General features: G+C 36.5%; 3 protein-coding genes across 3 annotated transcripts; 1 reads left to right on the top strand and 2 right to left on the bottom strand.

Annotated features, from left to right (window-relative positions):
- The first annotated feature begins 1,025 nt into the window (after window positions 1-1,025).
- LOC111384357 (amino acid transporter AVT1H) lies at window positions 1,026-3,293 on the top strand. The gene is made up of 3 exons (XM_023008627.1): window positions 1,026-1,364; window positions 1,742-2,349; window positions 2,618-3,293. The coding sequence occupies exons 1-3, from the start codon at window positions 1,091-1,093 to the stop codon at window positions 3,155-3,157; spliced, it is 1,422 nt and encodes a 473-aa protein (XP_022864395.1). The 5' UTR covers window positions 1,026-1,090; the 3' UTR covers window positions 3,158-3,293.
- A 5,497-nt stretch (window positions 3,294-8,790) lies between these two features.
- On the bottom strand, window positions 8,791-16,491 carry LOC111384353 (calcium-dependent protein kinase 24-like). The gene is made up of 8 exons (XM_023008624.1): window positions 15,847-16,491; window positions 11,555-11,678; window positions 11,324-11,467; window positions 10,221-10,373; window positions 10,003-10,118; window positions 9,727-9,894; window positions 9,199-9,432; window positions 8,791-9,089 (listed from the first exon to the last, which is right to left on the bottom strand). Exons 1-8 carry the CDS (start codon window positions 16,378-16,380, stop codon window positions 8,943-8,945), a joined length of 1,620 nt encoding a protein of 539 aa, XP_022864392.1. The 5' UTR covers window positions 16,381-16,491; the 3' UTR covers window positions 8,791-8,942.
- A 6,428-nt stretch (window positions 16,492-22,919) lies between these two features.
- On the bottom strand, window positions 22,920-24,397 carry LOC111384355 (oil body-associated protein 1A-like). Its single transcript, XM_023008625.1, has 3 exons — window positions 24,009-24,397; window positions 23,495-23,898; window positions 22,920-23,269 (listed from the first exon to the last, which is right to left on the bottom strand). The coding sequence occupies exons 1-3, from the start codon at window positions 24,143-24,145 to the stop codon at window positions 23,094-23,096; spliced, it is 717 nt and encodes a 238-aa protein (XP_022864393.1). The 5' UTR covers window positions 24,146-24,397; the 3' UTR covers window positions 22,920-23,093.
- Window positions 24,398-25,799: the final 1,402 nt, after the last annotated feature.

Genomic DNA, 25,799 nt, shown 5'->3' with positions numbered 1-25,799 from the left:
CTCCTTTTCATTCTCTCAATCTCAATCTCAATCTCAATCTCAAATCTTAAATTTCTTCTTCTTCTTCTTCTTCTTCTTTTTTTTTTTTTTTTTTTAAGTTTCAAGTTATGTTATTATTAGAGAATAAAATACCAATTCAAAATGAATTTTTAATGGGTGAATTGTCTAGAAATAAAATTATTTTTAATTTTTTTCCTTCACTGCCCCGCCCCACCAACCCGTTCGGAGCAGGTTTTATTGCCATCCCTCAATAGGAAATAAAACTTAGCCCTTTGATAGATTTTTTTTTAAATGAGTATTTTAATAGTAAATTTTGGGAGAATATGTGGTTAAAATTGAGAAAGAATTTTGAATTTACGTGGAAAATATTTTATTGTGAGAATGTGTAGTTGAAAATGAGTATGAGAAAGAATGGTTGTCAAACAAGTGCTTAATTTATTGTTGATTTGAAGCAAAATGGATGTCAATGATTCTGCAATAGCTCTTGATGATGTATGACCATTATTTGCTCATTGATGTAATAGATTCCACTGGATTTATTACCAACAAAAATTAGATAGTGATACTCAATAGCATGCATGTATGCATGTATACATCATCTAGTTTTCAACTTTCTTCTCTTGCAGAAAAAAATCAAACGGCTAGAGAGTTGACAATTTTAATTTTACCTTCGACAAGCTTCAACTAATACAGAGAATTCATTCTTTTCTTTTCTTTTTTTCCAAATACAAAAATATAAAACGTGTAAATGTCATGATTGGACGTAGTTTGGACGCAAGGCCTTTCACATACTATACTAGAGATAAACTACCTTGTTTATAATTTAAACGGTGTTAGATTACCGTCTCTTTCTCACACCAAAACGTTATCTAACTCTAGATTCTCCTCACTCATGGGAACGTGTATATGCCACCAAAAACTTGGGAACAATTAATATAAAAAAAATGAAAAAGGGGCATTAGTGCATTCAGAAGTTAGGGACACATGAATCCATTCCTCCACCTATAAATATGCCCCCAACCTTTCAAAATTTATCATTCACCTTAAAACAAATACTTAGTAGCCATCTGCTTCTTAGTCTTCAAGAATTATGTGGAGAAAAAACTGGAAATCTGCTGAGAACTTACCTTGCCTGGATTCTAACTGTTTGCAGCATCAGAATCGAGTGACGGCCGAGAAAAATGCTGAAAAATTGGATGCCCAGTTGATGAGTTTGGACAGCTGCACAGAGGAAACTAATGTTAAACTCCATGGAAACACAAAGGACTTGGAGAGTTTGGTTAATGAAAAAGATGGTGAAGGTCACAAAGAAACTAACAGTTCTTTTCTTCATGCTGTCATCAACATGAGTGGAATGCTTATTGGTAACTCGATTTCTTTATATCATATATACACTACTTTTATGACACAGAACATATCATTGATTTGGATACTAAGACATGTTTGGTACACTACGCTGGACGACACAGTACACTTATTTCTCTTCATTAATCATTTCCAGTCCAACATACCATATACATCTCTATATCTCGACGAAAGATGTAGAAGACCAACTTTCTTTTTTTCTGTATGTTGTTTAGCAATTATATATAACTTGTAACCCATGCCAAATTAAACCATACCAATTTTTAATTTGTACACCAAGACATGTTCAGTGCACAACACTCTCAATGGACAACACTACACGATTTAGCAGACTTAACTTAATTTTGACTTCTTTTTCATCTTTAATCTTTTTCAGGTCTGGGACAACTCTCAACTCCATATGCTTTGGAAAATGGAGGATGGGCTTCTGCATTCCTGCTTGTAGGAATTGGAGTAGCGTGTGGTTATAGTTCCCATCTGCTTGGGAAATGTTTGCACGAGAACTCCAAATCAAGAGACTATAAAGATATTGGGCAGCATGCATTTGGATCAAAAGGAAGAATTGTAGCTACTGCTTTCATCTATATGGAGATTTTCATGGCCCTTGTTTCTTACACAATCTCACTTCATGACAACCTAGCCACAGTTTTTCTAGGCACCAAAATAAATTTAGGATGGAATCACTTACAAACATCTCAGATTCTGACAGCAATTGCAATATTGGTGGCACTTCCAAGCTTGTGGCTTAGGGACCTTTCTTCCATATCTTTCCTATCCACGGGTGGGATTCTCATGTCACTTGTCATTTTTGCAACGGTGGCCTGCACCGCAGTTTTTGGAGGTGTGAAGGCCAATCACAGCATTCCAGCCCTCCAGCTCAGCAATATTCCTGCCATTTCTGGTCTTTACATCTTCAGTTTTGCTGGTCATATTGTTTTCCCCAACATTTACACAGCCATGAAAGACCCCTCCAAGTTCACTAAGGCAAGTTACCTGAACTTGTTTTACTTCTCATTGTCTTGAATTTGTCGCAAAAAAAGGGATCAAGAAATGTTGTCAGGCACCATTATGACAAAAGCAGTAGCAAAATCCGAAAACAAGCAAAGCACACACAACGTTCAATGTGAAAGTTATGTTCACTATGTTGCTGCACATATCCAAAGTGTCTGCACACCCCAAAATCGGCCTCCTAATACCACTTCAATGTCACTTGGGCACGTTAATGACTAATGTTTTCTCATCCTCCTTACAGGTGTCTATTGCGAGCTTCTCAACGGTTACATTGCTTTACACAGCCTTGGCGTTCATGGGAGCCAAATTGTTTGGCCCTCAAGTTGATTCTCAGATCACCCTCAGTATGCCTCGGAATCTTATTGTGACAAAGATTGCTCTATGGGCAACGGTGCTTACTCCCATGACCAAGTACGCACTTGAATTTGCACCATTTGCAATTCAACTAGAACACAATCTTCCACATTCAATGAAATCCAGAACAAAGATGCTCATAAGAGGCACAGTTGGCTCAATTCTACTGATATTAATACTCATCCTTGCTCTTTCTGTGCCATACTTTGAGTATGTTCTCAGTCTCACCGGCTCCCTAGTCAGTGTAGGAATTTGCATTATTTTTCCTTGCGCTTTCTACACCAAGATATTCTGGAGCCAGATAAAAAGGCCTCTCTTGATTCTGAATATGATTCTGATAATGAGCGGCGCGCTTCTGGGAACAACCGGAACCATATCTTCTTCAAAATTGCTTGTGCAAAAATTCCAGAGAGCTCGCACATCCTGAAAATATAGTTTTACAACAGAGTGAATTTTTACAACAGAGCGGTGTTTTGTATAAGATGCATAAAAGGTTTCCATATAAAATAATTTGATGCTTCTGTGTACTCAGTTCCTGATAAAGAATAAGTTTACATCAAGAACCAAATATATCTAATTGTATAAGATGCACAAGCCTAGCAATCAATTATGGGCAAAAAATAAACATAAGGACTATATACGACAACCATTAAACAGAGGACTGCATTACAGTAGATTTTCAATAGGGTACGTTTGATACATGAAAATTTTCCCTAGAAAATGGAAAATCAATTAAAAAAAAAAAAAAAGGTTGAATTCCAACCTCAAGGGTCCTCCACCGCCCCTGTCCTGGAATATCGTGAGGGAGGTAAATCGCAGATTATACCTCCAAGGGTACAGGATGGAAGGCTGCTTGTACACTTGCACTTACCCAAGAGCCAAATCCATATTTCATGTCAAAAATGCATTTTGAAATAGTGATTTGGCTCCTGTTTGGGACACATTATTTTTCTCATTAAAATGAAAATTCTAGCCGTTGTACACAAAGTTGGGCTTCACACAAGATATGAGAAGCCAACAAAAACGACTGGATGTGAAAAAACTCCGATGGGATGGAGGCTCGGCGATTTGGACGATGGTTGGTCGGAGTTTTTCATTTCTAACGTGGCAATCCCATTCGGAGAAGAAGAGATCATGAAGAGAAGCACCCTGGTGAGAATAGTCGATTGGTGTGTTGGAAATGACATGGATCTTTTCGGAACAGGTGATGCTGCTGGAGTTTGAGTGATGATATTTTGGAAATGGTATGGAGGTTCATCGGTTTGGCAATGGTTTCAATTTTAATAAGGCCTAATAGTACAAAACATTCATACATTTGACACTTCTTGTGGAAAACGTCCATACGTTTCAATTTTTATTTATTTATTTTTTTTGCATTTTCATCCCTATTTTCACGTTTCATTGTGGAAAACATCATATTCATCAATTTGAAACGTAAGGATGATTTGCACACTACATGTCAAACGTATGGACGTTTTGTGCTATTATGCCTCTTAATAATTATTTGAATTCACTTGCACTTTTTAAAATATTTAGGAGTAAAATTGCAATTTATTCTTTATTTTTCTTTTCTTTTTTTGGTTTTATTTAAATAGGAGGGTATTTTGATAATTTTACATTCAAAGATGGTGAAAATGATTTTTTAGCAATGAAACGTTGAAATAAGGACAAAAATGCAAAATAAATGAAACGTAGAGACTTTTTCACAATAAGTGTCAAACGTAGAGACGTTTTGTGCTATTAACCCATTTGAAAATCATACCTACATTTGGTTTGTTGGGGACATATTTGTTTATTGGGACGAGATCTTCACTCATACTGGGCCGATTTTTAGAAGATTATTTATTGGACACGTGCATGCATATTTGGGTTAATTGTGCATAATTTAATTCTGGGAAATTACAAGATTTCAGGCATTTAAAGATCAGAATGCAAAAATCATGTAGGAAAGTTTTTTATTCAAAATTCTGGTATTGATTTAGTTATTAATATTAATAATATTAATATAATATAATTCCTAGAATTTAAATCCGTTTCTCTCCTTTCATCCCACTTATCCCACATCTTCGGTGCCCCCGCCCACTGTCGGAGACCATCGTCGAAATCACGGTGACGATCATTTACCTACTTACTGAGGCGGAATCGGCAGTTGCACCTTGTAGTGAAAATGAAATTCCTCTCCCGCACCGCATCGAGCACCGTTCATAGTCACGAGCAGGAGTGACGATGCCAACACAAGAACCACTGCTCGCAGCGCAAGCAAGAGTGTTGCACAGAGCAGATACTGCCAAGATCTGTGAGATTGTGGACTGGTTGGGGACTTTGGGATTGTTGATGAGGACGGTGGTATGGGTGGTATTGCAGGTTATTTTTTTAGTGCACTTATAGTATATGCACTTACCATCCCTTTAATTCTTGGACATATTTTATAGAATTAATCTAGCAGGTTAATTTTTTAGAGTTTAATTCTTGGGAATGCATGTGTTATTTATTTATGTTTAAGATAATATATGCAATTCTAGGATGAATTAAATATGAAAAGTTGTTTAATATGTTCATATTTAATTTGCATGAGTTAATTATATTTTAAATTATTTTATGCAATTTATAATGCTTATGAGAACATGTTTGTCAAAGCTTTTCTATTAAAATTATTCTTATACTGTTAATTTAAATATTAACAATTGGTGGATTGACTCTAGATCTACAATTCATAGTGCAAACTACTTGCAGGGTATGCAAAACTTAAGGAAGTTAGTTGGAAGTGAGCAAAATAACTTATTTGAAAACAAGATGGGCTCACTTGTAGAGGTTGTAGGAACATGCATTTTAATTTTAAGTAGTGGTTTTGTTTTGAAATAAGATCACGAAACTTAATTTCTATTTCTAGACTTGTATCATTGGAATATTCCTTTAATTTTTCAAGCATGTTATTTTGTTTATTGTATAATTCTAATTGTATTGGAAATAATAGTTTGTCCGATGGTCTTTATTGTATTAATTTATAAAACAATATCACTTATAGTTCAATCCATGTTCACACCGGCACTAAACAATGCAATATCAACGATAACTCCTCCATGTTGTGGCACCAGAGATTAAGACATATCTCTATAAAAAAATGAAAAGATTAGTGAATGATGTAGTACTTAGTATTTTTTATTTCTCTTATTTTGACACGTGCATAGACTGCATTAAGAAAAAACAGACCAATAAGTCCGAGAAAGGTGCCAACAGGAGTTTGGATATATTAGAAATCATACACATTGATATATCTTCCGCAGGAGAACAGAATAGGCATCCATTAGCTCTGTCCCTTCGCACAACCGCTTGGATTGCTGAAATCGCTCAATTGAAGCCAAACTTGTTCCTTGATAGAGTGAGATGCCAATCAACGGAGAAGAATCAATCCAAGGCTATGCTCTGGGTTCTGGGAAGGTAGTTCAGTCACACTCGGTGAATAAGCAGTGATTCCTCTCTTAGCATCTTACCCAACTCGCATGGTCCGAAATATTTCATCCCCTTTATTGATGATTATTCATGGTATATACATTTCTACTTGTTTCATAATAAGATCGAAGCATTGGATGCCTTTTAAAAGCTTTAAGGTTGAAGTAGAGAAACAATGTGAGAAGCAAATTAAGATCGTAAATCAAATAGAGGTGATGAATATTACAGTAGATACAAGGAGGATGGACAAGAACCTGGTCCGTTTGCTAAGTTTCTTCAAGATCATGGTATAGTTGCCCAATATACCATATATGTTTCACCAGACTAGAATGGTATGGCAGAAAGAAAAAATAAAACATTATTAGACATAGCACGGAGCATGTTTAGTAACTCCAATCTTTACAAATCCTTGTGGACTAAAGCATTTAAGACGGCAACGTATATATTAAATCGAGTTCCAACTAAGGCTGCCCCAAAAATGACATTTGAATTGTTAAAATTTTAGAAACCAAGTTTGCGACATATGCACGTTTGGGGATACCCATCTAAAGTGATGATCTATAATCCCCGAGAGAAAAAGTTGGACCCAAGGACCATTAATGGTTATTTCATTGAATGTGCCTAAAGGTCTAAAGGATACAGATTTTACTGTCCATTTCATAGCATTAGGATTGTGAATCAATAAATACTAAGTTTCTTGAGAATGACTTAATAAGTGAGAGCGATCAAACCAAGATCAAAGTTCCTGAGCATGATCATTTAGAATCTCAACCTTCTACCTCAAGTGACAGATTAGTCATAGTTCACAGTACCCCCAAGTACAAACAGGTGTTGAATAAACAATTATTGAAATTTCACAAGCTGTTGACAACGTTCAAGTTGATCAGGTAATTTAGGAATTACTAGAGCCTATTGAAAAAACAATTGAACCACAAGCTTCTCAGGAAGATGATGTTATAACATTAAGAAGATCCAGCAATCCCTAGTGCTTATGAAATATATCTACAAGAACCTGACTACAGTATTGGGGCCAAAAATGATCTTGAATCTTTTTCACAGGCCATGAGTTATAAAGAGTCAAAATTATTGTACAATGCCATGAAAAAATAGATGAGTTCCATGAAAAGTAATAGAGTCTAGGATCTTGTTGAGTTGTCTAGTAGTGCCAAAGCTAATGGCTATAAATGGGTCTTTAAGACTAAGAAAGATTCATTGGACAACGTTGAGAGATAGATGGTGAGACTTGTTTCTAAAGGATTTACTCAAAAAGAGAGAATCGATTACATTGGACCTTCTTTCTGGTATCTAAATAGGATCCTCTACGTCGCATTTTTGGCATTAATAACCCAATTTGACCATGAGTTACAACAATTGGATGTGGAAACAACATTTCTCAATGGTGATTTAGAGGAGGGGGTTTATATGAAACAACCTAAAGGATTCGGCTCTATATAGGGTCTAAAACAAACGTTCCTTCAATGGTATTTTAAATTTCATGAAGTAGTTTTTTCATTCGAATTTATTGAAAATCCCCACAGATCAATGTACATACCCGAAGATTAGTGGAAGTAAGATTTGTTTTCTTGTTTTGAGACTTCTTCCCATGGTGTATGGATTAAGAGTTTCATATCTGTACTTCGAGTTATGAATTCCATTCTAGGCCATTGAATTTATTGAAACAATTCAATTGTTGTCTTTATAGCTAAAATAAACAAAAATTGTATCGAAGTAAATATATCGACATTAAGTATTTAGACATAAGGGAATGTAATAAAGAAAATATAGTGGTCGTTGAACACGTAAGTACTGAATTGATGATCGTTGATCTTTTAACTAAACGCATGCTACCATTGAAATGCAAGGATCGTGTAGAGAAAATGAGACTTGGTTCCACTATGTAATGATATATACAGTTTTTGTATGAAACTTTTATTTATTGTAATGTATTTCGTTATTCATACGCACCTTAATTTATTTAAGAAAATACATTTATGTCGGACCAAGAATACGACATATGGTATTTTCATTAAGTATTATTACCTTATAAGGAATAATTCATAACGAACTAGATACATTGTAATAAATGGAAGATAATACTTATTATTAGAGAACTCATTGCCACAATTCATGTGTTTATGTCTTAAGAAGGACAATCAATGGGATTGAGTTGAAACATTACGTTGAACGTATGGACTAAGTGGAAGAATATAACACATTCTTTTCTCTATTAATGGTCCACCATCATGGTTTCAATTCAACATTGATGAAATTCAATTTTACCATCAATTGAAGGATAACTTTAGCGATGGCTTGATGGGAGCTTGGCTCTATATAAAGGGATTTGGTCCATAAACTCAAACACCACCGAAAATACACATTATACATCATTTATTTCAGAATGTTGAGAGTTTGGAAGTGCTATTACCTTAAACAAATGAGAGCTTCTACAACAACATCAATGGCAGTAGTATGAACTCAATCCATGAGTTTTCTATTTTTCGATCCAATTCGTTTCCGCACAATTGTTATGGATCAATTTTTAGTCTTACATTTCATTCAATATCCCAAAATTTCTTTAATGAACTTGGTAGAATTGATCGAACAATTTAAAAAAAAAAAATGCAATACCACATAGAACATCCTTTTATCAAATGGGCCCAAACCCACAAAAATGGGGCTTAATTTTATGTGTGAATTTGGAGAACCAAAAATAAGCATTTGCATTTTGCTCTTGCCCAACAACAAAAGTTAATTAAACAATTTTAGTTTTTCACCATCAAAGATTTGTCTTTGAAAAGTCTCATGCTTAGGGCATTTAGCATTGCCCTAGAGTATTGTCGAGAAGCCATCTTCCAATCCATGCCCTTTGTCATCATCACTTTGAACTCCGCATAACTAATTCGTCCATCCTATAAATGTAAGTTTAAAATACAAAAAACCAAAATTTAAAATCTAAGTGAAGAAAAATGTAATTTGCGAAACGTTTATCGTGAAAGACAATGGTAAGACCCAAATTACCTTGTCCAAATCGGCATCAAATATGATGTCTTGTACGAGCTGGTCACTGGTAGGATCAGGATGTTCATCTAACAAAGACTCTCTCAACTCCTCGAACTCAATATATCCACTCCCATTCTTGTCAAAGTAAAGAAAAGCTTGATTGAGATGATCTTCACCACTCATCCTTTTCAGGTGAACGGCGAGTGTCAAAAACTCTTCACAGTTGAGCATGCCGTTTCCATCAATATCGGCCTTTATAGATGCCATAAACAAACCATAAAGATTGATAATAATAAAAAATTATATATTAAAAGAAATTAGTGGTGCAGTCAATTGAACGAAGTGTAGAAAAACATTGACATTGGTCTTTTGTTTTACATTTTGCAACTCCAATGAAATAGGAAGATTCTTATATCTAAAAAAGAAAAAGAAAAAACTAAGTGCTTCCTTTTTGCTGTATGTGGAATAGATTAAATTATTTTCTTTAAATTTTTTGGGTATAATAAGAAAATTTATAAATAAAAAAAAAGGGTTAAAATTACTGACTGCATCGAGTAGCATTTGTACATCAGCATCAGGAATTGAATGTCCAATCATATTTAGACCATCTTTGAGCTCTTGGAAACTAAGGTTTCCATTTTTGTCTGTATCCATCAAATGGAACATTTTTTTAATTCCATCGACTTGATCGTCTGGCAAGTTGTCTGCTACCACCTATTTAGTCAAGAAAAAAATTTAAAATTTTATTTATTAATATCGATACACTATTGCATAGCAATCACGATATTAAAATTTTGAAAAACATAGACATAATTAACTAACTCTTAGAACTCTTTTCTTGAATTTATTCATCAATGAGAACTGCTTGATTCTCGTTCTTACACCTTCTCCCAATGGAACATTCGAGACCTTATCGGCATTTTGAATCCATTTATTTTCTTCACATTATATAAGGAAAATAATAATTAGCTCAACAAATATAAATAATTAAATGATATAATCAGAGGAAATTAATAATTGGATTATAATTAAGTTTGTACCTAAGACTTCTTCAACTGAGAAGCGGGTGTAAGGATTTTGCTCCAGCATACCCTTAACCAGATCCTTGGCATCTTCAGAAATTCTTGGCCATGGATCCCTTTTAAAATCTATTTCTCCTCGCACAATTGCATGTGCAATTCCCTCTTCCGTGTCTGTTGTAGACAACCAATTTGCAGCCCATGTGCATGTATAAGAGACGAGAACGAGAAAGTAGAGGCAAAAGAGATAGATCAAAAAGTAAAAGCAGCTCTACGTTATCCCAAAAAAAGTCTCTCATATTTTTATCCTTTCGATAGGCAAAACAAGTTTCTAGAAATGATGAGGCAAAATTGTTAGAAGCGGCATAAAATAAGGATCATTCTTGGGGTACATAATGGACACCATAATGGTGTCCATAATCCCCAGGTGGCGCCACCCCATTGGAGGAGGTGCTGGGCCCACAGGCGGGCAATAGGGGGTGCCACCTCGACATTATGGACACCATTGTGTACACTTAGAATATTCCTAAAATAATACCACTCTCTTAAATGAGATTGGCATGACTCACTTTCGACTTGTACACATGTATGTGCTGAAGATAAACTATTTGACGGATTTAAAACGTGGGGATTTAGCCTAGCTTAAAAAAAGAAAAATTAGTCAGGCTCCGCCACTGGTTTAACATGGTCTCACGCAAAGGTCTAGAGTTCAAGTTTGTCGCCAACCATTTAATGAAATTACACGCATTTCAAGATTTGATGGGGAAAAGAAAATGAAACATGCCTACATGTGAAGGGACGTATTGAAATTAATATTTAAACTATGTAAATTAAACTATGTAAATGTCAACTTATCTAATAGTTTAATTTTTTTTTATCTATTGGTTCAAAGGTGTCAAATAGTTGGTCAAGGCACGACATGCAAGAGTTGATTCTTGATATCAACAACCCTTTTGTAGTTTTTGTTACCGAATTAGATCCTCGATAGCAAAAGGGGACAATATCTTATTCTTGGAAGGAGACTGTCATAGTACTCGACACGACACCCCACTTTGCACCTATACGTACACATATTCATCTATATTTACATAAACATGTCTGTTTAGCTAAGTTGATTAAATTACCTGCCCAGAAGGGTGGAACTCCACATAGCAAGATGTAAAGAATAACGCCTGTACTCCACACATCAACTTCTTCTCCATAATTACGTCTAAGGACTTCAGGGGCCATGTAATATGGGCTCCCAACAATTTCAGCAAATCTCTGACCTAAACTCACATATTAATTAAATAGGATTTATTGCTCTTTGTATTAATTATTTATTTAAGAGAATCAAATTAATTAAGAATATATACCAGGCTCAAAAAATATGGAAAGGCCAAAATCAATAGCCTTGAGTGGAGCATCTTCAGCAGTGCTTGCATATAAAAAGTTCTCCGGTTTAAGATCTCTATGTATTACTCCATGTTTATGGCATACCTGACACAAGTAGATACACACATAATAAATTCTACTTCAGCAATAACTAGTTAAACACATTATCAAAACGCAGAAACAATTTCACTTATTTACAAAAAATTGTGCACGTGTCAGGCTTTTGATCAAATGAAAAATTCAGACATGTTTGGGTTTATCGGGGTCAGATTTGACAGCCTACCATTGATTCCATTAAATAGATATCTAGACACTTATATAATTGATGAATTTGTTGTAGGAAAAAAATGAAATGTCGTCGAACAAGATGATAGGAAGAAATGGGTGTAACTTTTTATTTTCTCTTTTGAAAATCAATAGAACAATTATACTAGCTATAAAGATAAGACGCTCTTAACAACGGACGGACTAGCTGATAGTGGATTACAATGAGACTGATGAAAAAATAGCACGAGAAACAAGATTATGGCTCACTTTATTCCCTTTTCGAGGAATAAAACAATACTATTGTTGGGTTTAATTATACCCAATAATCCGGGCGATGATTTAAAACAGTTGTCAGATTATTTATCGACACCATGGACTTGGCTCGACTCGGAGACGAATTACACTTTTGGATGGCTCGGGTTTGGATTGGATGTTTATTTGGTTAGTTGGACCATTTAGTGATTAATATGGAGTTGAATATTAACCCATTAGTTTAGGTTAATTGGTAGCCCTCTTAGTGAACCCTAGGCCCAATTGGAGTGACATAAACTAACCTATATATATGTATTTATCTCCTAGCCGTTTTAGGTGGTGTGTGTGTGTTGTAGCAAAGGAGAGGAGAGTTGAGAGAAGAGAGGCAATCGAAAGAAAGAGAAGCCATGTGAGGTTGTGAGTGAGATTCAATCATTGTGACATCTTTTTCTTCCTCTCCATATCTTTGTGGATTACTAACACCACCACCCTTCTCCTTTGTGGGGTTTGAGAGAGTTTGAGCAGTGTAAAGTGAAGGTGAAAATCTCGGGTTGAGCCGAGGTAAATCGATACTCGTTTGATTGTTTTTTGAGCCCAAAATCAAGATTTATCGAGGGATTTCCGCTACAAATAGTATCAGAGCTTGTGTTGTTGATAAATCTGTGATTTTTGGGGCTAAAAAGGGGCTGGAAGTGGTCAGAAACAGATCTGGAAATCAGAGGCAGAAACTGTCCAGTTTTTTAAATTTCTGTCGGATCTGTTTTGGCATTTTCTGGTGAAACCAAAAGGAGTTTGGCAAAATGGACACTACTGGTGGACTGTGCAGGCGGAGAAGAAGCCGGAAGGGTGACAGGTCGCCGGCGCGTGGGTTTCCGTTCATGGCGCGTGAGGGCGCGTGCTGCAGATTCTGGCGATGGTGTCTTCAGACAGAATGTTTCTGATGATGATACGGACCCTGCAGTGTTGTCGGATTTCAATTTGGAGCAATACAGTGAAAGTTGGACGATTTTGCCCTTGGACGTTCGGGTGTCGGGTGCTGTTTTCGTGTTACTGTGGTTGCTGGTGACTTTAGGATGAATAGTGATAGTCCTAAGTGGTGAATTCATGTCTCTCGATATTTACGGACTTCAGACGTGGTCCATTCGGTATCGTATTCTTTGCTTTTTATTATTGTAATTGAAATAAATATGTAGAGTAATTTATTTTTTGCATTAGAAGTCATCGTGTGAGGTGACATTAGGTTTGAGGTTACCATGAAGGGGTAACAATTGTCTGTTGCTAGACCTAGAAATTATTTGTTCATTATTTGCCTTAAATTCTTTGTGAATTTACTGTCAATTTTTCTACATTATTAGAATTGCATGTGGCCTTAGAAAAGTTTACTGGACTATTCTATATAAATTATGTTCATACTTTACTTGTGGTCATTATTTGGCATTGGTGGCAAACGTAGGTCTAAGGTAAGTGCGAAAAATAACATATATTTTAACTGTGGTAAAATTTGGACATAGTTGAAAGAGATTGTCATAGGATGATAATAAAAGAAAAGATGAGGATAGAGACAAGGCGAATGTGACTTTAGGGTCGAGTAGCGATCCTAATGAGGTTTATTGAGAGAATAAACATGGTTCTTGCATTGCATCTGTGTATAATCATTTCTGCATGTATGTGGCCACTTAATTCTGTTGCAACGTTGGTATGTTACACTTTCAATATGTTTGATGTATGTAATTGCATGAATTGAGTGTGATCTTTTTACTTTGTGTAATGTGTTTGCATGCATAGTGAGTTAAGTTTTGTGGCGTACTTTGTTTACTCTGTGAGTGGTGTGAGAGTGTGGTAGTGAGAAGAAAGTTGGGCAGCCGTTTCTTTCCTTTAATCTTTGTGAGCCTGTGTGGTTTTGTGAGATTATGTGAGGCGGTCATGTCAGAGTTACCTTCTTTATCTTTGTGAGCCTTCTTTGTGAGTGTCGTGAAGTAACTGACTCTTTCTTCGATTTCTCTTTGTGAGTGCCACCTTCGCCGTTTTCTTTGTGGATTTTTTGGAGCTTTGGTGATTGGAGTAAGCTTTGTGGTACCGAAAGGTGTTGATTTGCCATAGTGAGTTTGAGATGCATTAGCAATGTGTTAGATGTCTTTTGATAAGGTGGAGTATAGATACCAAGGGGTACATGGTGATTTGTACCGGGGGATGTAAAGTGTGACATTTGGATCACGAGTGGAGATGTAATCAAATGTGTAGAATTCTTTATCTGTGAAAGAGACCTTGTGCAAGTGGAGTGTGAGAGAGACACTTCTATCACTTCTATAAGGTGGAGTCTCATTATCCACGTAGGTTGGGAGAAGTGATATGGTGATAGAGGATTATCCCGAGAGCTTAGGATCTATTGTGACTTGCCAGTTAAATATGAGTTAAGTGATTGGTTTAGTGAGCATGGTGGGCGATGAGAGGAGATATGTGTTCTCGAGGTGGAAGTAACATGGAATGGGATAGGATAAGTGTGGTGAGATATTTTCTTAGGGTCATTTATGCATTTGTTGCATATGTGCATGACCGTGTGTTGATTAACTAGGTGTTAATCTGTGATTCTGTGTGAACATGGTTTTGAAAAGATTTCTATGTGTGTTATCCTATATATATCTTCATTGCATGATTGTTTGTTTATTGTGAATACTTGTTTCTATTTGAGTGTTCTTGACCTTAGCCCTGTGAGTACATGGAGCAAGTATGGTATGTGTTTCGATTCGAAATACGAGGTAAGGTCTGTGATTTCAATTTTATTGGATTACCTTGATTGTGCAAGTATAAACTGTGTGTTTTTGTTGCTTGCAGATTATTGGGTATCAAGGTGGAGATTGTTGGATTTTTTTATACCCAATAATTCGGGCGATGATTTAAAACAGTTGTCGGATTATTTATCGATACCATGGACTTGCTCGGCTCGGAGACGAACTACACTTTTGGATGGCTCGGGTTTAGGTTGGATGTTTATTTGGTTAGTTGGACCATTTAGTGATTAATGTGAAGTTGAATATTGGCCCATTAATTTAGGTTAATTGGTAGCCCACTTAGTGAACCCTAGGCCTAATTGGAGTGAGCTAAACTAACCTATATATATGTATTTATCTCCCAGCCGTTTTAGGTGGTGTGTGTGTGTGTGTGTTGTAGCAATGGAAATGAGAGTTGAGAGAAGAGAGGCAACCGAAAGAGAGGGAAGTCATGTGAGGTTGTGAGTGAGATTCAACCATTGTGGCATCTTCTTCTTCCTCTCCATACCTTTGTGGATTGTTAACACCACCACCCTTCTCCTTTGTGGGGTTTGAGAGAGTTTGGGCAGTCCAAAGTGAAGGCGAAAGTCTCGGGTCGAGTCGAGGAAAACCGGTGTTCATTTGATTGTTTTCTGAACCCGAAATCAAGATTTATCGAGGAATTTCCGCTACAACTATCCTATTCCCAACTTCCGTAAAAAGAGCTAAATGAGCAATATTACATTAGGATTTTTCACTTTTAGACTTAAACCACCATAGAAACATACTCTAAAGTTGTCTATTGGCACCTTGAAATTAGGTTAACATAATTTAGAAATGATCATATTAAAACTTGGGAGGAGTCTTTTGTAAATTCCAATTTCATGGTCTCAATTATGTCTTTGCAAACAAAACAAACTAAACATTAATTGGAAAAAGAAAATAAAACAAAAACCCTTGAATAATTTGGTTTAAAAAGAGAAAAAAAAGAAAAAGAAAATACATACCTTGACAACCTCAAGAATGGTTTTTGTAACAAGGGCAGCAGCTCTTTCAGTATAATGTCCTCTTGCAACAATCCTATCAAACAATTCTCCACCTTCACAAAGCTCCATAACCAAGTAAATGGCATCTTTGTCCTCAAAAACCTCCTTGTACCTAACAATATTAGGGTGTTTTGGTAAATGTCTCATTATTTCAACCTCTCTTCTTACATCCTCAACGTCAATTTCTGTCCTAAGTTTATTCTTTGATATTTTCTTGCATGCAACTGTCTCCCCATTTTCAATGGCACTACATTGATATGTAATTCCAAATTCACCCCTCCCCAATTCTTTCCCAAATTCGTATTTCTTGAAAATGTTGTCCGGCGTCGGATCTTTTAGAACTTGGATTGGACGTGACATTTTTTGCGATAAGGGCATCGATGTCTTTCCACTTGCATCCTTGCCATGTTCGGATTCGTAGTACGATATTGGCTTTTGTTGTCTGGATTTCTTCAAGAATCTTGGATTGCCCTGCACAGACATGCAGGTCCCCATGGGATAATATTGCCAGTATTTTCCTTTTTTCCTCCTTTTTTTTTATTGAATCTGTTAATGTTGATTATCCCACAGGAACAACGGAAAATGGAAAGCGAACAAGAAAGAAAAAGGGAGAATGGGGTAGAGAGAGAAAAGGAGTCGAGAGAGAGAATTTGCTTATTTTTTGGAAAGTATCTGGTGAAATTTGAAAAGCAGTTGTTTTGCTTCATTTGTATGTCCCGCCTTTTTCTCATGCCCTTGCATCACTTTTCATTGGGTTCATTCCTCACTTTTCATTGACAAAGACTAATAATTTTTTTATCCCATGAATTTCCATTTAAAAAAAGAATCTAATGATTTTACCTTAATATTATCTTGGTATAAATTTATAAAACAGAATATTAATCCTAGCGGACAATGTCAAATACTCCAAGGTGAAACATGTATTGATCCAACCCCAATTTCAGGTATGGCACATCAAGAAAATGTGAAACCCACCAGGTTAAAAATTGTAGTGTGATGTTAAATTTTTATTAAATGGACAATAGACAGCAAAAGGGATCGTCGGCAAAAATGGGACATCATATATATGATAAGAAAAGATTTCAGGCCCCTTCTCAATAGTGATCAAAACTAATTTGTCATAACTAGTTGTAACAGATGCATCTTTTCCATTTGGCACTAATTTATTTAGGGAGTTGAGAAATAATGCAATAATATTCTCTATTTTCTCATCTTTAGAGAGCATGGTATCTGAATTGTACTAGCTCATATTGAGACCCTGTGTCAAATATTAAATGAGACTCACAATTTTTATCAACTTTTAAACTATATGCTTTGTTATGCCTTGGGACACATGGTTTCACGTAACCAACCCACTATAGCCCTTGGCCCACTTAAGCCGGAACACATGGCATGGTGGCCAACGTCCCGAACCCGTGAATGCAACCAAATTTAACACTTCAATCGAAGCTTAGCACTGTTAGGTCTGAAGAGCAATGGCCGAGGTGGTTCACCCTTATGCCCACGGGCCGAAGCTGAGACTTCCGAATTGCCTTCACTACCACTTCTTCTAAGAGATCTGTTCCTACACAAATATTTTCTTCGAATGATTAATAGGATGTCTATCATAGAGTTTAAGTGTCAAGTTTTGTCAAACAAAGTAGCGACTTTGTCAATTAATAAATGTAAAGTGGGCTAACGAGTCAAAAGTGATGCTTAGAATTAGATGTTTGGATCAAGGAGATAAGGCCACGGGTACTTCCATCCGAGAGCCACAATTTACTTTGTACAATCATAAATACCCCCCATGCTACCATTGTATGGCTAATGCAACTTTGAATACAAAATTGAACACAAAAACAAATACCAAAGAACTTACTACATTTTATTCTCTTGCTACACAATCGAGTTTACGTTCATATTCATCAACCACGATTGGTAATTATTGCACAATCGTTTTTACAAATGTCTTGTCAAAATCTTGAACGTCATCGTCCTGCGCCTTTGAGCCGCTCCCACGCCTCCTATCAGATCGTTTTAGACTGTCCACGTGTCTTAACGTGTTGGACTAGGCTTACATGTGTGCAGATAAGTCTAGTATGTGTTGTCCGCGTGACCCAACCGGAAACGAGGTCAACATGCTCCATCAATTTTTATCAAAATTTTCTCAAAAACTGATTTCAAGCTACACCAATCAGGGCTGAGTGAAATTAGTCAGGTTAGTACTTTGAGCATATTTCATTATTACAAGCTATTGACAACATTTTAATTTTGTACACATCTTAAAATTCAAAAATTTGAGAAGGTTCAATCCAAAAAATCTCGGAAAGAACAAGTAACCCAATATGAGTGATTCTTGGGTCCGCCACATGCCCCCTCGTTTGGACAGATATCTGTTTGAGCAGATTACCCAATATACCAACATATTTGTGAATTGGCAACAAGAAAAAAATGCAACCCTACACAATTGGCATTAGCTTGGGTTCATCGACAAGGAGATGACGTGAGTCACATACCAGGGATGTGCCAGCAAAATTGAGAACCTGAACCAAAATAGTGGGGGCATTATCAGTGGAATTGACAGCATATGAAAAGGCTGAACTGGAGTCCTATGCTGCAGCTGATGCTTTTGAAGGGGACGGCTGACTTTGATGAATTTAGATACATGAATTATGCTCTTTTGCCAGATAGGTTTAACACCTTGATTGACAGGTAAAAGTTTTGGCAAAAAAATAATTGAATGGCAGTATTGACTATTGTTGAATAATCGACCTCCAATCAATGGATTTTTCGGACTCAGTATACCAATCTCAACCTTACAACAGCTAAGCAAATCACGACCCAAACCTTCAATCCTTCTTCTACACTCCAGTTGCTTCACCTTGTACCCACTAAGGACACAATAGAGACGGTGTTTTTTCGGCCACAAAGGCTATGAAGAAACAAGAAGAAAAACAGCCGAGAGAGAGCACAAAGCAAAAGGAGCACAGAGTTTTCTTCCAAAGCCAAGAAACACACGTGAGAGATAGAAGACTAAGGGGCTAGCTTATATAGTTTAGGTTAGGTCAAAGTTGTGTGGGCCAAGTCCAATACGAATACCAGTAACTGGGCTAACAAAATAAGCCGTCCAATGAGTGTGAAAGTCGAGCAATGAGCAACACTAATTAATTAGATTGCTTCCAATGGTTCAAATAGTTTTAGGATCGGGTCCTCAATCTTAGGTGTCGATAATTAATTTATCCAACGTCAGTTTAACATCATCGCTCGAAATTATTAGGTATCAAAAACCCAGCAATCTCCACCTTGATGCCCAATAATTTGCAAGCAACCAAAACACAAAGTTTAAACTTGCACAATCAAGGTAATCCAATAAAATTGGTATCTCAGACCTTACCTCGTGTTTCGAACCGAAACACACACCACACCTGCTCCATGAACTCACCGGAGCTAAGGTCCAAAAACACCCAAGTAGGAACAAGTATCACAACGAACAAATAATCATGCGATGAAGATATTATATAGGATACTACACACATCTTTTAAGAAAATCACGTTCATACAGAATTAAAGATTAACACCAAGTTAATCAGTACACGGTCAAACTCATATACAACAAATGCATAAATGACCCCACGCAAGATCTCACCACACTTATCCTATCCCATTTCGTGTTACTCCCACCTCGAGAACGCATATCTCCTCTTATTGCCCACCATGCTCGCTAAATAGATCACATAACTCATGTCAAATTGGCAAGTCACAATAGATCCTAAGTTTTCGGGATAATTCTTTATCACCATATCACTTCTCTCAACCTACGTGGATAATGGGACTCCACCTTAGAAAAGTGATAGAAGTGCCTCTCTCGCACTCCACCTGTACATGGTCTCTTTCACAGATAAATGATTCTACACATTTGATCACATCTCCACTCGTGATCCAAATGTCACACTCCACATCCCCCGGTACAAATCACCATATACCCCTAGGCATCTATTCTCCACCTTATCAAAAGGCATCTAACACACTGCTAATGCATTCTAACCTACTATGCATGCAAACGATCACACCAAGTAATCACATTACCTCAAATTCATGCAAACACACGTATCAAATAAATTGAAATGCAACATATAGTCATACAATAAATTAGGCAATCACACACATACTGAAAGGATCACACACAGATGCATATGCAGTGACTAGGTTTACTCTTTCAATAAACCTCACTGGGGTTATAACTCGACCCCTCAACCACATTCGTCTCACCTCTCACATAACCCTTCTACTTGGGACAATCCCTAATAAAGTATCAAAACTTACTACAACTATAATATCATCTACCACTAAACTTGTCCCGTTCCTTACCCTTCATCTTACAATCTTCATCACTCGAGTTACTACTCAAATCACCACTATTTTGAGCTCTACCCAAATTCATTTTCTTAAACTTCATCCCACTCCTTATCATGTGTAACTCACCACTCCTCTTATCTTCATTTTCAACCTTCATTTCCATCTCCTTACTCCTAAATGAGTCTATGACAATCTCGGGAGTCAACGTATTCCTACCATACTTAATGGCATTTTTAACTTCCTTATATGACTCAGGCATAGAATTAAGCATGATTATAGCCTTGTAGGTTTCAGATACGATTTCTTCACAGTTAACAATATATTGGACAAGTTTATTGAAAACATCTAAATTGTCATCAAGATCTTTTGAATAATCCATTTTAAAATTGAAGAAACGCTCAAGAAGATAAAGTTTATTGTGAGTGGATTTTAGCAAATATAGATCTTCCAACTTTTTCCAAAGATCTTTTGTGGTTTTCAGTTTCCTACTTTTCTCAAAACAGTGCCAAACAGATGTAAAATGATTGAGGTATAAGCAAGTTCATCGACTTGTTCTTTTTGTGCTTTTGAAAAATTAGCTGGAAAATTGTTTTCAATAGCTTTTGAACCTTTTGTTGGACTAAAATGCCCTTCGTTTTTTGTTGTCAAATTGAAAAATCACGTTTTCCATTGAAAATACCAACTTCGAAATGCGAAGACATTTTTGAAAAACGAAGCAATCAATTGGGCAAATAGATCGCACAAAGTAATCATACGACCGCAATATACACTGTTCTAGATTTCCAAGGTTTCGTAAGACTCGTGGTCTTAGATCAAGGGAACGTTCGAACGGGTAAGGTCTAGGTATTCTAACGAAAGTAACAAAACACAGCGGAATTTACGATGCAACAAAAAATAGATAGATCCAATCAAAAGAAATTTCACGGCAATTTTAGCACAAAGCACAATGCGTTAATTTATCCAAGAATAAGTACTCAATCACAAAAGAGCAAGTAATCCTAATTTCTAGCACAAGCAATGGTTGCCAAGCAATGACAACCCCTAATCCCAACGATCACCCTACACGATGATCTGCTAATACTAAAATTTAAACTAAGATAAGCCAATATACTAGAGTGGACCTATCTGAGTCCGTAAGTTACGAGAAATGCGAATTTATCACTTTAGAACCACCACTATTCGTCCTAAAATCTCTGAAAACTGCAGTAACGAAGAAATCATGATCGAGTCCCGAACGCCCGAAGAACAACGCTGTCCAGATTCTTTTGCAGGCCCTGAAACATATAACTTTCAACACAAAAAATGTTAGAAATAACGTTAGGAAGAAACTACCTAAAGGGACCTCCTCCAGAAACGACCGCACGCGCCTTCGCTGGATTGCCCACGCGCCGCCGTCACCCACACGCGCTAGCCACCCAGCGCCGCCTCCACCTGCAGATCATGAATCTGGCCTCCGTTTCACCAAAAGACGTCTGGATTAGCCGAAAATTGAAGTTGCAGATCTGGTTTTTTGTGAAAAAATTTCTAGACAAATTTTCTGCTGATTTCTGCCGATTTTCCAGTCGGATTTTGCTCGGAATTCCACCCCAACCTCGCTCTGATACCAAATGTTGAATAATCGACCTCCAATCAATGAATTTTCTGGGCTCAGTATACCAATCTCAACCTTACAATACCCAAACAAATCACAACCCAAACCTCCAATTCTTCTTCCACACTCTAGTTGCTTCACCTTGTACCCACTAAGGACACAATATGGACGGTGTTTTTTCGGCCACAAAGGCTATGAAGAAGCAAGAAGAAAAACAGCCGAGAGAGAGCACAAAGCAAAAGGGGCAGAGAGTTTTCTTCCAAAGCCAAGAAACACACGTGAGAGATAGAAGACTAAGAGGCTAGCTTATATAGTTTAGGTTAGGTCAAAGTTGTTTGGGCTAAGTCCAATACGAATATCAGTAAGTGGGCTAACAAAATAAGACATCTAATGAGTGTGAAAGTCGGGCCATGAGCAACACTAATTAATTAGGTTGCTTCCAATTGTCCAAATAGTTTTAGAGTCGGGTCCTCTATCTTGGGTGTCGATAATTAATTTATCCAACGTCGATTTAACATCATCACCCGAGATTATTGAGTATCAAAAACTTAAGAACCCCACTCTTCACTTCAAATTCGTGGGAGTGCCAGAATTGCTTCTCATCATCCGGCAGTGTCAAGAAAAGTTCCTCTGATACTATATACTCTACCCCAATCAGCCGCCCACACTGCCGGAAATCCCCGTTTAGATGTCCACAGAAATGGTGCGCTTCCACCTGTCGAGTCATATCATGTCCATAGAAATGGAATCTGAGACCAAACAGACATTTTAACAAACAGGTAAATAATCACGTCAATTTTTCTGCAAAAGTATACAAATCAATGCAAAACAAGCGAAATTAGAGATTAGCAGAATAAACGATCTTGACATTCATATTCTGCTTTAAAATATGAAGTCCCTTTACATTAGAATAGATCTCCTGCGCATGGGATAAAAATTTCTCATTATCGACGTGACAAGAAAACTTAATTCATATTTCTTTGAAATTATGACCGTTTCAAAAAAATCATTTCTAAGGTTCTCCTACCACTTCCACGAAGGAAAGATTTTATCATGCCCACCAGAGGTAAAAATAGTAAAAATTAACCTATATACACCCAAGAGAAAGTACTGGGAAGATTGTTCACAAAGTTCCATTTATTCTAGTGGCAAAAACATGTGTATACATACAAATATACACACACAGGTAGAAGCTATATTATTTGTTCAATAATACTATTCTACCGATCCCTAGAAACCCAAGATGAAAACCCAGAGACAGCACTAGAAAGCGGCAATAGAGTCAAACAAAGACTCGAGTAGACTTCCCTTCCTTGCAGCACTCCACCTCCCTCAGCACTGTTTGCAGCCCTTTTCCAGCTGCATTCGCCATTGGATGTATTCCATGAGAAGGGCCTTTAATGCATGCTCGATTCTCCCTCTCCTCCTCAAAGGAAATATTGTAACGGTTTTCAACATCTGGAAACAAAAAATCATCTCCTCATCAAAGAAAATCATAACTAGAAAGTCAAATTCGGCTCCATCTTAATGAAAATTTTGGAGAAAATGAGTTTAAGAATAATGATTTTTTTGGAGAACGCGCTGTTAAAAAAAAAGGAAATATTTTATTTGTTACATATAATATTATTTTATTGGAGAATTTGGACTGGGCCAAAAAATGAAGTGAACAATTTCCTATATAACCTTGAGCTAGATTCTCATAGGGCTGGCCATCCTTGGTGAGAGCCATCATGACTTGAGGAATTCCAAGGGGAAGATTGTCACCTTTATCAACTTGCCAAAAGTGAATCACTTTACCGTAAGTCTTGGCAACCTTCTCAAATTCCTTGCGCTGGACGGGGCCGGGCACTCCGGGCATGAACAGAACCCCACTCTTCACTTCAAATTCGTGGGAGTGCCAGAATTGCTTCTCATCATCCGGCAGTGTCAAGAAAAGTTCCTCTGATACTATATACTCTACCCCAATCAGCTGCCCATCATCATCAGGCCTGTCATATATAAGACACTGCCGGAAATCCCCGTTTAGATGTCCACAGAAATGGTGCGCTTCCACCTGTCGAGTCATATCATGTCCATAGAAATGGAATCTGAGACCAAACAGACATTTTAACCAACAGGTAAATAATCACGTCAATTTTTCTGCAAAAGTATACAAATCAATGCAAAACAAGCGAAATTAGAGATGGGCAAGGCTTACGCGCAGAGATGCTGGTGAATTTTGTTAACAGGGTCAAACCCTTGAATAGTGGCGGTGGCCTTTTCAAGAAGGGCTGTTCCAATCTGGGTTGGCTCAGCAGGAATCTCTGGATGTGTAGAAACATTCACTCCTTCCATTAATTTTACTTTTTTTTTCTTTTTTTTTTTCAATGATTTGATTCAATTTAACAGACTTTCAAACGAAAACTGCACTTAGTTTGCATGTAGAGAGAGTGAGAAACTGAGAAAGAGCCGCATTTAGCTTAGGGAGATGGGTGCATGCAGGTCACGCGTGGCATTGGACCTGGCACGTGCTGTGAAAGGGGTTTATAAGGTGGCAGGCGTGCGTGTTTTCGATTATGTCGGCATATTCTGCGGGATAAGATACGTAGTCGGTGATAGCTACATACGAACGGCCCTTGACTAGCTCATCAATTTGCATCACTAAAAATTGATCGTTTTAAATAATGAAATATATAAATTATTTTTTTAATGTTATTAATTAGGGTGATTAGCACAAAACATTCCCAATTACCCTTTTAATAATTTATTTGGACTCATTTGTAATTTTTTGAAAAATTTGGGAGTATAATTATAATTTGTTCTTAATTTTTTTTCTTTTATTTAAATAAGAAGGTATATATATTATTTTACATTTTTTTAATTGAGAAATGACATTTTTAACAATGAAATGTGAAAATAGGGCTGAAAATGCCAAAAAAATGAAAAGTGGAGATATTTCGCATAATAACAAAAAAAGGTGAAGACGTTTTGTGCTAATTACCCCTATTGATTATTTGAATCCAGCTGAGCTCATGTTTGAACTTAATTTTTTTCAAACTCATTTTCAACAACTCATTTTTTAATAAAATAATTTTTTGTGTAAAATCAAATTTTTCCTTATTTTATAATCACATTCTCCAGAAAATCAGTATTACATAACTCATTTTCACAACAAAATGAGCCTCAAACAGTAGCCTAATATGAATATAAAATTGTGTTTATATGTTTGATTTTTCCTCATTGTTCCATTGACTGTTCCCTCGATTAAATTTTTGAACATTAAAAATTTTAAATATCAAAATTTTAGTGCGAATAATTCAGCATATGAAACGGATTTAAGTACTTGTTATAATTCGTTTTTGATTCTTGAGATATTTATTTGATTAATAGTAAAGTTAAATTAAATTAAATTTCCTCAATTTTTTTTAGGAAAATTTATGTCTACGGTTTTTAAATTTTCAATATTTGCATATTGGGTTCCCAAACTTGCGTCAAACACGACTCATGCTTGCCTTTCACGTCTCCGTCGCAAACTATTTTAAAAACTAGTACTTGATTGTTTAAGAGGCTCGATTGTTACAAAATTAAAAAATTGAATTTAGATGTCAAAAAAATTCAAGGAGGTTAGGAAGTCTTGGTGTAAATCTTTTTATTTGATAGAAAGTCGACTCATTTCAGAGTAGTGCCGAAAAAGTATTTTTGAAATCCTGAACGATGAAATTTGGCGAAACAAGCCATATGCCATGGACAAATCTACCCTTAGACAAAATGACCAAACCAAATCAGACCAGGACCAAATTGTAATGAGTGGTTCGGCTCAATTCTACAAAAAAATAAAAAATAAAATTGATTCTAGTACTATAACTGAGAGTCATATGGTTCTGGTGCCGATTCGATTCTTATTCTAAAACCAAGAACCAAACTCAATATTTAAATTTTATTATTTTTTCACACACACACACCCCACCCCGCCCCACCCCCCCCACCCCATTTGTTTTGGATTAAAATC

The sequence above is a fragment of the Olea europaea genome, unplaced genomic scaffold (assembly GCF_002742605.1).
Source record: "Olea europaea var. sylvestris unplaced genomic scaffold, O_europaea_v1 scaffold290, whole genome shotgun sequence".
NCBI classification, from domain to species: Eukaryota; Viridiplantae; Streptophyta; class Magnoliopsida; order Lamiales; family Oleaceae; genus Olea; species Olea europaea.
The sequence above is the reverse complement of the archived record's forward strand: the minus strand, read 5'-3'. Positions and strand labels throughout refer to the sequence as shown.

Bases quoted from the DNA above. Each gene is read 5' to 3' on its own strand.
- LOC111384357 (XM_023008627.1), top strand. From the start codon at position 1,091: ATGTGGAGAAAAAACTGGAAATCTGCTGAGAACTTACCTTGCCTGGAT. The intron at 1,365-1,741 runs GTAACTCGATTT...AATCTTTTTCAG, and splicing joins CATGAGTGGAATGCTTATTG to GTCTGGGACAACTCTCAACT. The intron at 2,350-2,617 runs GCAAGTTACCTG...TCCTCCTTACAG, and splicing joins ACCCCTCCAAGTTCACTAAG to GTGTCTATTGCGAGCTTCTC.
- LOC111384353 (XM_023008624.1), bottom strand. From the start codon at position 16,380: ATGGGGACCTGCATGTCTGTGCAGGGCAATCCAAGATTCTTGAAGAAA. The intron at 10,374-11,323 runs GTAATTTAATCA...TGTCTACAACAG, and splicing joins AGTTCCACCCTTCTGGGCAG to ACACGGAAGAGGGAATTGCA. The intron at 9,433-9,726 runs GTCAGTAATTTT...GCATCTATAAAG, and splicing joins TACAAATGCTACTCGATGCA to GCCGATATTGATGGAAACGG.
- LOC111384355 (XM_023008625.1), bottom strand. From the start codon at position 24,145: ATGGAAGGAGTGAATGTTTCTACACATCCAGAGATTCCTGCTGAGCCA. The intron at 23,899-24,008 runs GTAAGCCTTGCC...GTTTGGTCTCAG, and splicing joins ATTCACCAGCATCTCTGCGC to ATTCCATTTCTATGGACATG. The intron at 23,270-23,494 runs GTTATATAGGAA...TTTTGTTTCCAG, and splicing joins CTATGAGAATCTAGCTCAAG to ATGTTGAAAACCGTTACAAT.